Consider the following 16,258-nt stretch of genomic DNA (forward strand, 5'->3'; position numbering starts at 1 on the left):
TAACCACTGCATCGCCATGCCTCCCTTTTGTTTTCCATTTTTTTTTGTTAATGATCCTTGTAATGACTGATGACATCATAATAGGTTCTATAACCCATTAAAAACAAAGCTTAAATCACTGTTTGCAGTGAATTGCATTACAGTAAATTGAAATTTATAAGATGTACAGTACAATATAGATCTACTGTAAAACCTATCAAATGTGCTGTGCTGCAAGTTGATGTCTTAATTTAGGGGTCATTGTTAGTCAACTTTTATAAAAAAAACACATACTTAAAATATGACAAATATTTTTGTAACTTGTAAACCATAGTGAAATCGATATTGAAAAAATAAACCTCTGAAAAGGTAGTAATGCAAATGAAAGATTCAAGCACGGCTGTCAGATGATGATAATAAACCCTGTCATATTTATGTTAGTGAAGAATCAGTTCTCTTTGAATAAACTTTGCAGTCCACGAAAGCCTGATTTGAAAATATTTGATGGTTTTAGCAATATGTCATCAGGGCCAGGTTATCACTTTTATATAACATATTCTGTCAAACAAAATATTCAGTACTTAGCACTTCCACAGTTCTGAAATACATTCTGTATTGCTCAGAGCTATCACTTGTGTAAATAAGATTACTGTACTTCTAATAGTAACTAATTACATTTATGTAGTGCTTTTCATCCCAAAAGATTCAGAATTGCTTTACATGTAAAGGGGACCTACTAGAAGCCTGGTGATGCAGCAACCACCCTACTGTACATCTGCAGTCCCACTAGATATAAGATCAGGGGGAGATATGAAAAATTGAATTTAGTGTGGGGTTTACCTCGGCCAGACCAAGGTACCTGGCAAGCATAGAGTAATAGTTACCCAGGACACTGAGGTCAACTCCCCTACTTTTATAAATAGTGCCATAGGATCTTTAATGAACAGAACTTTTACATCTCTGATGGTACCTCCTACATCACAGTGTCTTCTGTCAGACACTGGATCAGTACTTCTGGTCTAGAAGGAGTCTGCTTTCCTTCTAAGTTGCTTGGCTTCTGAAATCCAACTAGATCAGGCTGTAAGTTGATAGCCCTGTCAGCAAACATGTCAGAGATACATATGCAGTATAAAGGGGAATGTAGCTAAAATATTAGGACCAGAAAACACATTAAAAAGACACAATTAGGACCGTCTGTCAAGTGATATTTGACAAACACAACTATTTAGACACAAGAGGAAAAGGAGACAGCAAGTCCACAAAAACAAGTGAATGAACTAAAATATTGTTGTGTTGCATTATAATAATATAATATAAAGAAAGAAAAAATAGTTTATTACCCTTATTTAACTGCATTTTAATACTAGATTTAGGTACGAAGTGATTTTATATTTTCGTTTGCTGCTGGGAATGGCATTAAAATGTTTTTTTCCCCATATATTTCTGCTCTCACCCTCCCTCATCCCACCTGAAGAAGGATCCACAGCCTAATGTTCCATTTCAGTTTTATTTCCATTGTGATATTCACCTCCACATATTTTTGTGGCATACTGACATAACTCTGCGGTCTATCACTTGTGTTATATGTCATTAGGGACCATGTTAATATCAGGCCTGAGGACATAATTGAAATTTGGACATTTAACTTCCAATTTAATTTTAACCACTACTGTAAATGTCTCTAAAAGGTAGTCATTTTCTACATTTGTGTTATAATTATATTTGCATGGTGCTCACCAGAAATTAACAAAAATCCTAACTTATTTTGGAATAAATGGATTAGTGGAGGAGCAGAATGATGTTGTAGGACAATGTTGTTGAAATAATTTGTAAGGAATAGGCCATATTAAGTTGGTTAGCCTTATTGTATTTATCTTTTTGATAAATAGTAATAATCTTTTACATGTATGTTTCCTGGAAGGAGATTTGAGTAATTTATTCCAAATGCATAGTGACAAGATAAGGTACATTCTGTTACTAACAGTTTTTTGTAAACTATTTTGTTAAGATAAAATATATCTAGATACTTTTGTTTTGTAATTAAAGGTTTTAGAAAAAACTTTATATCCATTTTGGTTATTTGACGAAAGGTTGACATAATGCTTGTCAGATGAAATGATACTGAAATTTTCAGTATCAGTCTTATTCAGTTTCTTGTAAATGAAGGCAAACCTAAAAGGAAAATGCCAATTGAGTAATATAATATACAGAAAAAGTAAAGCTAACTAAATGAAATGCAGTCACATTTTCACATACCTGAAAAGCAGAGTGTCATGGACGTCCAAAGGGACTAACCATGGGGAACAGGAGAGAGGAAAAAGACCCATATGCATAGCAGCGAGACGGGAAAAAGGCCCGGGCTCATTAGTGCAAAGAGTTCAGGAATGCTGTATAGAAACGGGTCTCAGGACAGCCGAACGTCAATGCTGAGCAAGGACAGAGTGCAAGACCCGGAAATATATAGCCCAAGGGAAAGAGAGGGACAGGAAGGACAGCAGACCGGAAACTGGGGACAGGACAGAGAAGGAGCGCCCTCTGGCTGCAGAGGGCGTGACACAGAGAAGCATTCATTTTGAAAATAAAAGACAGAAATAATTCAAACAATTTTTTCCATGACACTTTATTTCAAAAGGGCTATGCCATTGTAGCATTTAATATTTTAACACCTTACTTTTAATAAATTACTAAAGTTACATTTACTTTAGATATTTATTCATTTAATACAAAAGTTAACAACATAAAAATCTAGGAAATAACAGGGCAGCACTATAACAGAACTATAACTATAACAGAAAGAGAGAAAGGACAAGTTAGTGGCATCATCCAAATTTTATTCAACTGGTATGTTATCACCTAGTGAGCTACATTCTTTTATTCAATTACTCAAAATTAGGCTTGTCTAAGACATCCACATGGCTATCATTTTTCAGAGTATGTGAAACACTTTATTTTTTTTATATAAATCTAAAATGTCACAGCTGGATTCAACTTCACATTCCAAATAAAATTATGTTTAAATTATACAATGCATAAAATCCTCATTTAGAATATTATATTACAGCTTTGGACATCAGTTATAAGGGGATCTGCTGCTTGAATCAGTTCAAAGCTTAGTTCCTGGTTTTAAGGAATGCCATACACAAACAGGAGGTGAAAGGAATTAAGACTTTTTAGACTTGAGCAGAAGAGACTACAGGGAGACATCAAAGAAGAGGTTAAAATCCTGAAAGGTACTGACAAAGCCAACCCAAAGGAAAACTTCAGGAACAACCATTAAGCTACAGTACATAAAATACAGATGTGAAAATTGAAATCAAGAAGAACAAACTGTCAAGCCATTGTTGAAACACATTACTTGAAATCCTTCTAGAAAAAGATGGACAACATCTCTGGAACAATTGTCCGCTAAAAACAAAATGAGCAAGAAGCGAGAAATACTATTTTTCTAACCTTTCTTAGGTTTTTGTGTGCACTAAATGTGTATTTACACATAAAACAAAATATGCTGATTTTTATATGTATTATAAAAGCCACCACTATCAATTGACTATAAAGAAAATAAACCTAGCTTTATTCAATCCTTTTTTATACACCAGTAACTCTGACATAATATTATTTTCCATTTGATATATGTTCAGAAGTACCTGTCTTCTTTTACTAAATTGGGGGAGCAAGGAGCAATTAGTCTCAAGCATACATATGTAAAGAAATGGCATTCTTCATTTGGAAAGTACCTAGAATTTTTTTATTGAGGCCAATCAGTCTGGCCATGCGACAGTTGTTTTCTCAGTCTGTCACTCTGTCTGTATTACAAATAAACTTGTCATCTTCAAGACCTGTAACTAGAAGCATGTAGTGTATAAGGTCATCTTTTTGCTGTTTGTTCAAAAACTGGCCTTTTGAAAAAGAATACCATTTTCTTCAAAGAATGCAGCCAAAGAAAATGTAGTTTTTTGTTCTAGAACCCATTGTATTGGCCATTTTGCACTTTATCAAATTGAAAACCTGGATATTGAAACGCTTATCAGAACAGTTCACTAAGGTTCCCTTTTCCACAATAACATACAGTAATAGGCTGTTTTAGAATACAGTACGTATTCTATTTGGGGGCTTCAACACATCCATGTAAGAGTTATTGTGCTATTTTTTAAATGCTTTTTAAAAAGGCCATAACACAAGCTGTACAAAATACAGATTGTTCTATCAAAGCAATATTCTTTACAATGAACATTTGCTTAAAAAACACAAAAGAAAAAATTCAAGTTCAAATTCAAGTTCATTATAGTCTTATACAGGTATATACAGGTATATGGTATAACGAAATGCTATTTAGCTAGCTCTCAGATGGTAAGTAGTACAAAAACACAACAATACAATTGTATAAGAAAAGAAAGACAGAGACAGCAGGCAATGTACAAAACAACATCAGTTGTGCAAAATCATATATCAACAGAATGAAATAAAGGATAGAAAATTATGGGGAGTGAACATGTGAGGTAGAGGTAGATTTCAACGTGTGTTTGAGTTTTGATAAAGAGAGAAGGCACTGTAAGGGTTCAGATTGTAGGTGAGAGAGACTGTCAGGAAGTCCAGAATCCAGTTGCAGAGGGTGGTGTCAAGACCCAGTGCGCTGAGTTTCTTCACTAGTTTCTCTGGAATGACGGTGTTAAAAGCTGAGCTAAAGTTGATAAATAGTAGTGTACTGTACGTGTTCTTTTGATCCAGATGGGATAGGGCAGTGTGTATGTCAATGGAGATTGTGTCTTTTGTGGATCTGTTGGGCCACCAACACTAGAATTATTATTATCATTAAACCAGATTTTTTTTCAAGATAATCACATTCTATAACTATGTACTGTAGCTCTGTCTGTTTCCAATAAAAGACATAGTGTACACCTACACATAGCTACAGTATGCTACCTGAATTATGGTCTATAATATATGGGTAATGTGAAAAATGAAGAGAACAATATAGAGCAAAACTGAGGACCGATGATGCTACCTCTTCCATATTGAATATATTGGAACAGCCATTTCACCGCATTCCTTCCACAGTAGCTAACATTTGTAATGCACTGTATGCTTTTCGTTATGTGAATAGACAGTAAAATGCACATTGTCCTGTAAGAGAATGTATGAGGCAGCATTTTTAGCATGCAGTCCTAAATGTATGTTTTTTTCTTGTATTAAAAACTTGTTGATGGAGTGAGACTTGAAAGTTATAATGTATATATGTATTTTAAGCATCTGAAAGGCTTTGGCGGTTTTTTGTGTTGATTTCTTTCATGGGATTGCTGTTTGAGAAGTATTGTGAAGCAATCCAAAATAAAAATTATTGCCCTCAAAATATGAGCACCAGGTCATTGACAGAATTGACGCATGCTTACATTGGTATTTCTGTCTACTTTTTTGTGGTTTAGCATATAAAATGTTTAATTTATCCTTTTCAAAACTATTCTGATATTAAGAAAAAAGGCTAGAGGTAATGATAACCGTGTACAATCGGCCACCTTCAAATGCTTCAAATAACATATCCAAAGTAGGTGTCAATAAACAGCTGTTCACAAAGAATGTTGGATTTGAGAATATCTGACTTATTTTTAAAATGTTTTGCTACAGAGGTTCAGATCACTCTTTTTTAATTCAAGATTGTTTCCACCTAGAGGAAATATGGAAAAATTAGCCCCAGGATGTTATGTTACTGTTCTAGATACATACATTCTGTACAACAAGAGCTTTTCAAATTCAGATAAAAAAGGGTTTACATTTGGCAACTTTATGTGGACGTCTAGTTCTCATTTGCTAAATTTGAATTCCATTTAATTAGACACCAGAAATGTGATTAAAGAAATTTCAGAAAGACACCATAAAACATTGATGTGTACTTTACAACAAGCAGAAGCAAATTCCCATATATGGGAATAGTTTAACCATCTGGAATAAACTCAATCATTTATTTTATTCACTGGACCCAAAACACCCACTTCACAAAGTAACTTAGATAAACACAAAGATAAACATATTGTTCTAGTCTATGTGATCCTTACAATACTTTTCCTAAGACTGAAATGTACAGCATTTTTTTAAATGTGGATTATACTGAAGTTAGTGGGTTCAAAGCCCAGTAACTTACATTATTAGTATATTAAATATTAAATTATTAGTATATTAAAGGCAAAATTCAGTTATCTGAATCTGTCTGATGTGGTTTTTGTGGAGCTGTAGGTGGTACTTTTCCTCTTTCTCCTGCAAGAGGTGCTGTCTTTCAGAGGAGACCTACTGTATGATCAGTGCCCTGAACATTTGGCCATTAAAGATCTGTTTGTAAAAGTACCTGTTTCTGTCATCTCTACCTGATCTGCTGGGTGGTAGGACGACTGCTGGTGCAAAATGGCTGCTGTGTATCAATCAGTTATGGGTGCCATATGTAAAATACTGCCATAATGTAAAATTGTTTCAGATGAAAACCATAATATAAATGGAATCCATTAATGAATTAATATCTAATAAGAAACATCTATCTACAGCAGGATAAGAATGAAATTAATTTCACAGTGATTCATGAAGTTCGATGTTTTTCAATGTAAAATGTACAACAAACATTCTCCTTTAAAATAAATTTAGCATTCCCCACTCTTTCACTGTATCTTATTATTTAATTAATAAAACATATTTATTTTCCTCTAGATCATTCTAGATGTTTTTTTACTATTATCAATTAGGACTAAAATATTATAGGTATGATTATTGCATGATGCATATTTTAATGTTTAGAATAAAACTTGGTTATCATATACAGTATGACAGGTAAGAAAGACTGAGCAGTAAACAGGCCTCTAGGAATAGCATCACCTGCCAATTCTGCTGGGTATCTTTTTTTGGTTTTCCTAGACTATATGGAGTAAATCTTTTCCATTAGCTCAAAAAGAGTTGTAAGTATAGTTTAATATTATCAAGGCTGGCATTCCAGTGAACATACAGTAACATTGCAACCTCTGCCTCAGGAGGGACTGACTCAGTAAAAATTGTGGTGGTTGAAGTTGGTTCCCTCCATTAAAACAGTCTCTGATCCCCCTGCTTTATTACTGACTTAGTTGAAGGTAAATAACTGATATATTTTTATAGAAGGCTAAGTAATGATGACAGAAATCTAGGGGGAAGATGATAATTTACAATGTCAGACTCAATAATACAGATAGAATGGAGTGAATGAGAGGCAGACCAAATGAAGTTAAAATTTGATGATTTGTTGCAGTATTTGTTGGTACACCGTAGAAGTAACAACAGCCTGTACATCGGAAAACATTTTGTTCACTGCATTAGTTTAAAATAAAATAATAATATGATTATTTTATCCTTAGAAACATATTAAGGTCTGTCAGAATTTTCATACAGTATAATTCTAAATATGTTGTTTGAAAAGGTACTTTTAAGAAATATTAATTTTCATTTTTTCCAAAGTTTTCAATTTTTAGAATTTAAAATGCACGTGAATTTAAAAGCTCGTGCCATTTCTTCATTGTCACTGTATAGCATAAATTATACTTACTTCATATTTTACACCTGAGATGTATCTTTACAATGCACACAGCATGCACGGAAAATGCAAATCTGTAAAAGTGTTAAAATGTTCTGTAAAAGTCAGAAATTGAAAGCAATATCATTCACACAAAATGCAAGCTTTTCCCCCCTTTGGTGCCTTGTGATTTTACTGTACAGTAGGTTACCAACATATATACGTTCAAGTAGGTAACTGTCAGCACGTGTAGGCTGCAAAGGAAAAAGTAAATTTTTATTCCATGCTGAAAGGAAAAGAAAAGAGACACAATATTTCAGCTGTGGAAGCTTCGCCAGGTGTGTGAGTTTCTTGTAAAATAGTTGAAGAAGTCTCTTAATGGTAGTCTGGGTGGTGTCCGTGTTAAAGGAAAAGGTGTTACATTTCAAACAAAATCCTTTAGGAATTTAGAAGGAGGAGAAGGAATGATGAAGAGATCTAGAAAAAGATTTAGCAGAAGGCATAGTGGGTCCCAGAAATGGGTTGAAGAAGTTCAAGTGGGTAGCTGCATTAGCATGGGTAGGCTGCAAAGGAACAGGTAAAGGTCTATTCCATGCTGAATGTCTCTTTCTTTTCTTTTCCTTTCAGCATGCAACAACATACTTAATAGCCTCCAATGTGAAAAACCAAACAAATAATAATTTCCTGGCTATCTCTAAATGTGGAAGGGCAGATGTTAGATGCATTTCTTTCTATTTATAGTAACATTTGAAAAATTAGGGCAGTAGTTGAATTGCACATGGATTGGAAGGATAACTACTTTGGTAGTGGATTTAAAATCCTGAAACCCCTGTTAAGTAGGATTACAAAATGTTATCTTAATGATAACATTACTTATGTTTTACCAGGAATCGTCCTTTATTCACATGCATATCATCTACTGTAGTTTACTTGCAACAGCTGTAGGAGAGACATTTGCAATGATAAGCTCAATGAAGCCATACACACATAAAATTGATGTACTGTATACGATGTACAGTACAGAATACTTTTTCTTTGTTACTCCCCAAATCTCATCCATTAATGTTTTTCCATTTCAATACTATACCTTGTTCATGCACATTGTAATGTGATTCTTTTAAAATTCTTTGGCCATTTTCTTTAGATTGTAATTCATAAATACATCTGTCTACTTTTATATACACATGTGAATACATACAATATAATAAAACATGATAAGAAAATAATTAAATTTAAATGTGTTGTGATTTTGTGATATAGGTTTTGTACTTGATTAGAATTAAAATAGATTAAATGACTGCTATCTTTACAGAACTTGAATGGATCGTTGCACAGCTGGGTGTTCTTACAAAATCGAGTTTAGCAACCCTTCAGTTTTACAAAGAAAAAAGACTTTAAAGAAACCCTTTATAAAAAAAGTCTTTATAAAATCTCAAAATGACATCTTTATAGGTCTAATTTATATTGCCAATTTCTATTCCTCTGCCTCACCTCTTGCAGGTCCTAGGTTCAATTCCAGTCTCCTTTCTTTCCATGTGTTGGAGTCAAGTGGTTATTTTTTCAACATCACTAACCTATCCCTAAGTGTGTGCCCTTTGATGGAATGACACCTCATACAAGGTGTAGTCCCTCAGTGTGCCCTGTTTATTCCAGTATGAGCTCTGGTTTATTACATCCCTTACAAGGAAGGAGCATCTTGCTGATAATGTATACATGGATTCCACAGTATGTGAAAGATATAAAGGAAATGTTTGATTAAATATCCAAACTAGCCATCTACAAATGAACAAACCTATCCTTAAGATTCAGTTCTACCAGTTTGAAGTTAAAACGCTTGAGTTAAAAAATGCATTGCCTCCTGATTATATTTGGTGTGAATGTAATTTGATATAAATGTCTTTTGTCTGATATAGGATATTATTATTTGTTCACATATTTTAAAGAGAAGATCTGTGCTGTGTTTCTTCTGTTGTAATAATTACAACAGCAAACTTTATTCTGTATAACCACATTCATGGTACAGTACATCATCCCAAAGCATTGAACATATGGTTTCATAGATAAGACAATGTCATCTTCAATGTGAGGGATAAAGTTGGTGAGTTTATATTTGATGGGAAGGTACCTTTTTTGCAAATAGTTTTTAATCTTTGTGTATGTGTTTTATATTTTTATGAAGCTGTCCAACCCTTCTCTAAAAAGGTGGATTTTAGATCGTTTTTTGTCTGTCATGAAAAGTTTGGTAAATATCGGTTTATTTTTGTCTCGGCATGCTTCTCCCAGTTATAAACATAATCCCTTTTTATGCCCCTCATCTCCTGAAACAATTTGTTTTGTGCTGCACTAAAAAGTGTTTAAATGTGAAACAACAAACAACAGTTCATTTAAAAAAGCACGGAATGTTTACTCCTTTTTTATTTTCCAATTAAAATGTGAAAGTCATGAAAAGGAATGTTTACCTGTTTTACTATGTAGCAGCAATGCTTATTAATAAGACAGAATTAAGTGTTGCTGTGCCTCTTCCAGAGGCCCCTCTCTCTCATCTCTGTGGTTCAGGACACACAGAGGCCATTCCATGTGGTTTCTGATTTAAAGTGTTTTCTTACTGACAAGGAACCAATAGGCAGCTCAGCTATCATGATCAATGCCCATATCTGTCTCTGAGATTCTTAGGAACATCTGGATTCCTAGGGACAGAGTTGATTGTTACTTATCCCTAGAAATGACCAAGCAATCAGGAACCTGCAGGGCATGTGGATCCCGAATGCCCGCCAAACTCTCAACCAATCAACAGCTGTATTGTTCCCCATTAAAAGGCGATGCACAGGCCTCAGACCTTGCTCCTCTGTCTGTTCTCGTGCTCAACATGGACAATCACATGACTGGCAGTGTTGTCTGGTAGAGTGCTGGGACTCGCACTTGTTCCAAGCGCTAGGCTGGAGGAAGCCCATACGCAATGACAGATCTGCCCAGTTTTCCTTGCAGCAGCCCTCATGAATCGTTGGCCCCATCATGAACACCCGTCTGATCACTGGTGCGACATACAGTAGGACTCTTTGTCTACAATCTGAATAAGGTTTTATTCAGCAGTAGCACTACGCCGGAGGCGAACTGAGTTCCTTCCTCCCCAAAGAGTGTTTGCTTGGACTGCAGTTACCCCCTGTGCACAGAGAACTACTATTCAGCCACGTTATTAGTAGAGCCATGGAAAGAATGCTGTCTAGCGCTACAGCAGCGGAAATCTCTCCTTCCTTCTTCCACGACTCGGAGCTGCACCAGGACTGGTTTGGCACCGAGCCAGAACCGGGCCTGAGGACGCCCGACAGAGCCTACGACAGAGCCTGCCAGCTGGTCTTTGTGTCCGTGCCCCGGTAAACACATATCCGTATCTGGATAAGTAGCCCGATATTCTACATTGCTACCTCGAGAATTAAATCTGTTTCTCAGCACAAGTGTAATGTACTTACTTTTGAGTATCTAGTGTAAAATGTATATTCATGAGACTGATTAATGAAATGGTATAGCTGAATGGTATACTGAATGCATATTCCTTGTTAAGTATGTCTTCATGATTATATATCTTGCATTTTGGTAACCCTCACAGTAAGATCTGCCACCTGTAATCAGGCAGACTGATATGTTTTTATATGCACAGTTTTATGTATTAATAAATGTATTCCGTGTATTTGAATCCGTGTGTGTGAGTTGCTGATTGTTCCTACCATTGATCTTCTAATAGCCATAAATGCCCATGATTTACTGCCATAATTAAAAAATTGTCCCAGTGAATTCACAAAACCCCTACAACTGTTTGCATTTACAGTATGGATACAGCATGCCTGGTGGGTTACATGGTATGAAGGGTTTAAGTAAAATAACAATGTCCACCTGGAATATACTGAGGTGAATAAAACTCTTTAAGGTAACCATGATGTTGAAATGAATTATCCAGGATTATTCCTAGTGTGCTTTTGAGTCTGAAATTAGCAATTTAGAGCTTTTTGACAATGGAATACAATAGAAGGCAAATTTGAAGTTCAAATAGAGCACAATGTAGAAATTGTATAGAACATCTGGTCAAATTAGTATTTCAATATTCAAAGTCAAAACAGCAGATCATTGGAACAATTTTTGAAAACATTGACAGAGATATTGCTGCAAGGGTTAAGTCTGAAGAAAAAGGTTCATGTCCATCATAGTGTACAGATTTCTGTGAACAGAAATAAATGCCCAACAACAAAAAGTTGTGCATAATATGATAAGCTTCTATTTTAAGTAGAAGTCAAATATGGTACATTACAAAAAGAGAAGTACAGTACCTGTACATATTTTCAGTTTCAAAGTAAATACAACATCTTGTCAAGGTCAAAGTACTTTTCAACTGGCTCATTTTAGGTATACTTTCAGTTTGAGTTTAAAAAGTATACACTAAGACATACAGTAACTAAAAACTCATGATACAACATGTAATAGGGGTTATTGACTTCCCTTTAATTTAAACATATGTATTTTAAACTCTTAGCATATAAGAAGACATACAAGTATTTGGAAGAAAATCCTTAATGGTGAATTAAACATTTGTCTTGTTTTTTTTTGTAACAGAAGAGTTTCTTTGAGTAGGATATCTATTGGATAAGGAGCCACTGTGTCTCAGTCCTGCTAATTTACTTTACATATGATATGTGGTTCTCACAAGCAAAATAAATCTTTGCAACCTATTTCTGTTTTTTTCCTCAGATGGCTACACAACCGATGACATTGAGTTCTACTGGCGTGGGGGAGATCATGCTGTGACTGGAGTTGAAAGAATAGAACTGCCTCAGTTCTCCATTGTAGACTACAAGCTTATATCCAAGAATGTTGTATTCTCCACAGGTAACTGCAAAGCTGCTCCAATTCTATTTTGAGCAAGCTTCATGGTATAAAATAGCATTACTCAATTGAAAGGCACACCTGAAATACACTATTGTTTATTGTTATACTTCATCCACGTTACAGGCAAAAAACTATATGTTTTCTAAGAACATGATACTTAGATTACATGTTTTACAGAAGAGATTGATACTGGATTTCCATTTTAGATAATGGACCCGTCAGGATACCAAAAAACATGAAACTAGTGTAAGAAGAAGAGGTAAATTCTACTCTGAAAAATAAAAAGAGAAATAAGGCAACCCACAAAGTTTCAGTTCTGGAGCCTTCTCCAGGTGTGTGAAGTAGGCCTCTCACTCAAAACATTGTTCTTTTTTTATATGTTTAAGTGACATAGCTACATTTTAATATGTACAGTATCTCTTCCTTTACCAGTATGCTGGGCATCCCAGTTTGAAGCTATGTCATTTCTCACTTAATCATTCATGCTAGAGTAAGAAACACAATATTTTGCAATGCTTCCTGTGATCACATGAAGTGGCCATTAACAGTAGGAAACAGGCATATTGTTGGTGTCGTTCTTCAGCTGCAGCTTCTCATTCTCATTCAGACTCTGATCAGTCCTGATGTCACCTGTGGGAATTTCTGAAGATGTTGGTCTTATGTTCACAGAGCTTAATCTCATGAGTTATTTAAGGAATGTTTTTTAAAGTCATCATTTATTCATGAAGTGAATTATCATATTCATGAATGTTATGCAAGAAGCTAAAAGCAGAGTAGTGGAATAAATGCATTGTAGACATGTTTATTCTGTGAGAAAAATAAATCAGTAATTAAATCCTTTTCTTGACTTAATAATGATTTCTTTAGTTTGATTATTTTTGAATAGGTGTGGTTTACTAGCCAAAAGTATTAAGGTTTGTGAGACAGACAGTCATGTGAAACTTGCAAAAATTGACAGCTCTGTGGCAACAAGTGAACAGTGTTAATTGGCATCTTATTCTTAGGTATGCTAATTACTCCACAAATGGTAACATTATTGTAGAACAGAAGCAAATAATTTATCTTATCTCTTTCTTTTTGGGTAATTCTAAGATATTCCTATTTTGGCAAAAGAATACATTATACATTCATTAAAGGCACATAAACATGGGTAAAACCATCATCAACCTAAAGTTGAATTTTGAATGTGGCTACACCCCTCCCATTTAATAAAGGGAGGCTTTAATGCAGGTAACAAAAAGGAAAAGGCTTGAGTTTTCTGTGAACAGTTATCATTTAATAACTCTCTCATCCCCTCTTCACTCACTGGGTTTATTTCAGCACGTCCTGGTTGGGTAAGTAGGTCATTTTGTGAGCATTTTCTACAGCTCTGTCCATTAGGCGTGAGCATTGCCCACACACCTCCATGCCTTTGCTTGGTTTTCTGTATCTGAAGTACTTTCCTGGTAACTTTACATGACTAATACATTTTGGTACAGATCCATTATTGTTTTGAATTGTGTCTTCTAAATGTCTTCTGTCTTTGTGCATTCACATTCATATATACATTTCTATATAGGATTCAGTTTACCTTCAAGTCTCAGTACAATTTGAACTATAATGTGATACTAGTTTGGTAACAAACAGGTAGGTGATAAAACTTACTGTTTTTCAATGGCAGTAAATTCTGGTGTTCTTTATTGAAATTTCTTCCAGTGAGTAAATAATTAGTAGTACAGTAGCTTACTAATCGCTTTATCATAATAAGATTAATACCATACATTTTTCCCAAATTTTCATACTCTACAAGTACTCCTTAAAATTTTGATAATAGATTATTAATAAATAGATTACACTGGCATGAAAAATATCATACTGTAGTTCTATTCTCAGCTGGTGCATGAACTGTAAATTGGTTTAGGGTACTTACTTGAAAATTACTTATACAGTATAATAGCTAATGTTTAGAAGCTGAGTAATAATTCACTTTTTGCACCTATTATAAGGGGCAATTCAATAACACTTTAGTGGCTGTAAATTCTGTTTTTAAATGATTTATTAACTGAAATAAACTAACAGAACATTAATAGAGTATAATAACATTAATAGAGAAAAACATGGTAACAGACCCTATAAATAATTAAATGCATGATTGTTAGAAAATCATAGAGTTTTCATTTGTAAGTGGTGTGTTAATTTAAACTTCAGAGTTGAATTACTAAAAACATTTATTTACAATATATCTCAGCTGTTACTAATAGACTTCACAAGTCTAATTGAAATGAAACAATAAGCAACAATGTATAATAATAATAATAATAATATTAATAATAATATTAATAATAATTGCTTACACTTATATAGTGCATTTCTGGACACTCCACTCAAAGCGCTTTACAAGTAATGGGGACTCTCCTCCACTACCACCAGTGTGCAGCATCTACCTGGATGATGCGACTGCAGCCATAGTGCGCCAGAGTGCTCACCACACACCAGCTATTAGTGGGGAGGAGAGCAGAGTAATGAAACCAATTCATAGATGGGGATTATTAGGAGGCCATGATTGGTAAGGGTCAATGGGAAGTTTGGCCAGGACACCGGGGTTACACCCCTACTCTTTTCGAGAAACACCCTGGGATTTTTAATGACCACAGAGAGTCAGGACCTCGGTTTTACGTCTCATCCGAAGGATGGCGCCTGTTTACAGTATAGTGTCCCCGTCACTATACTGGGGCATTGAGACCCACATGGACTGCTGGCCCCACTAACACCTCTTCCAGCAGCAACCTTAGTTTTTCCCAGGAGGTCTCCCATCCTGGTCAGTACCAGGCTCACACCTGCTTAGCTTTAGTGGGTTGCCAGTTATGAGTTGCAGGGTGATATGGCTGCTGGCATGATCATATATAGCGATATAGCTATATAGCGATCATAACTGGTCAGAATACTCACTTAAGACTACTGTCACACAAAAAATGTGTAAAGAGAAAGTAGAACTAAACAAAAACACACAACTAACTCTAAAAACTCAACAATACATAATTCAGAAGATTAGAGACGTTTGAAAGAGAATGTATATGCTCCTTTAAAATTTAAACATGGCACCAGTTTGAAGTCTGCTTTTTCCTTATTAATTAATTTATTCCTCCTCCTCTTCCTCCCCATGGCCATCTCTGCACCATGTTCACCCTCACGTGGGCATCTAGTATGTTGCCACTGAGGCCTACAGAATGAATTGCTGCCTCTATCTCCCCGAGTGTAGCTCCCACCCTTGTGATCTGCCGATCCAACTGCTCTCTCATACTGTATCTCACAATCCAACCTGAAGGACTACCTTTCGTGTCTTCCTGTTTCTGAAGTGAGAATGACAGGAAATAAGTACTTCTCCAAAGCATTCATTTACAGTATATTGACCTGGATGGGTATATAACCTGTGACTTGATAAGAAATAATTACGATACAAAATACAATTAAAAAAAGATGGCAGCCTATCTACGGCACCTGGAGGTTGCAGTCACAGCTTGAGGTGAAAATGTGGTGACCGCGTACAAGCTTTGCTGGGTAAGGGCTGGGTAAGAGTCAGGGAGGCGCCACAACCATATGGAGGTAGAATTATGCGTGACCCAAATTACACACCTCTGTGATTACTTTTAATTAATTTACACTTGAAATGTCTGTGTTCAAATGTGTTTTCACAGGATCTTACCCCAGGCTGTCCCTCAGCTTCAAACTGAAGAGAAACATTGGGTACTTCATTTTGCAGACTTACATGCCTTCAATTCTGATCACTATTCTCTCCTGGGTGTCCTTTTGGATTAACTACGATGCTTCAGCAGCCAGAGTTGCTTTAGGTATGAATTCTTATCACAGTTCTTACACTGATGTCCTGCTCTTTCACAAAGATTTAAATGT

At 35.3% G+C, this 16,258-nt stretch overlaps 1 protein-coding gene across 4 annotated transcripts in view; it reads left to right on the forward strand.

The window, feature by feature from the left end:
- LOC102694607 (gamma-aminobutyric acid type A receptor subunit beta2) overlaps positions 1-16,258 on the forward strand; it is an 88,911-nt gene that overhangs the window by 61,709 nt on the left and 10,944 nt on the right. For all 4 annotated transcript variants that reach the window (XM_069195966.1, XM_069195967.1, XM_069195965.1 and 1 more), the window contains 2 exons: positions 12,233-12,370; positions 16,045-16,197. In XM_069195966.1, the coding sequence (XP_069052067.1) occupies positions 12,233-12,370; positions 16,045-16,197 (291 nt within the window). The remainder of the gene's footprint in view (positions 1-12,232; positions 12,371-16,044; positions 16,198-16,258) is intronic.

This window comes from Lepisosteus oculatus, chromosome 11 (assembly GCF_040954835.1).
Source record: "Lepisosteus oculatus isolate fLepOcu1 chromosome 11, fLepOcu1.hap2, whole genome shotgun sequence".
NCBI classification, from domain to species: domain Eukaryota; kingdom Metazoa; phylum Chordata; class Actinopteri; order Semionotiformes; family Lepisosteidae; genus Lepisosteus; species Lepisosteus oculatus.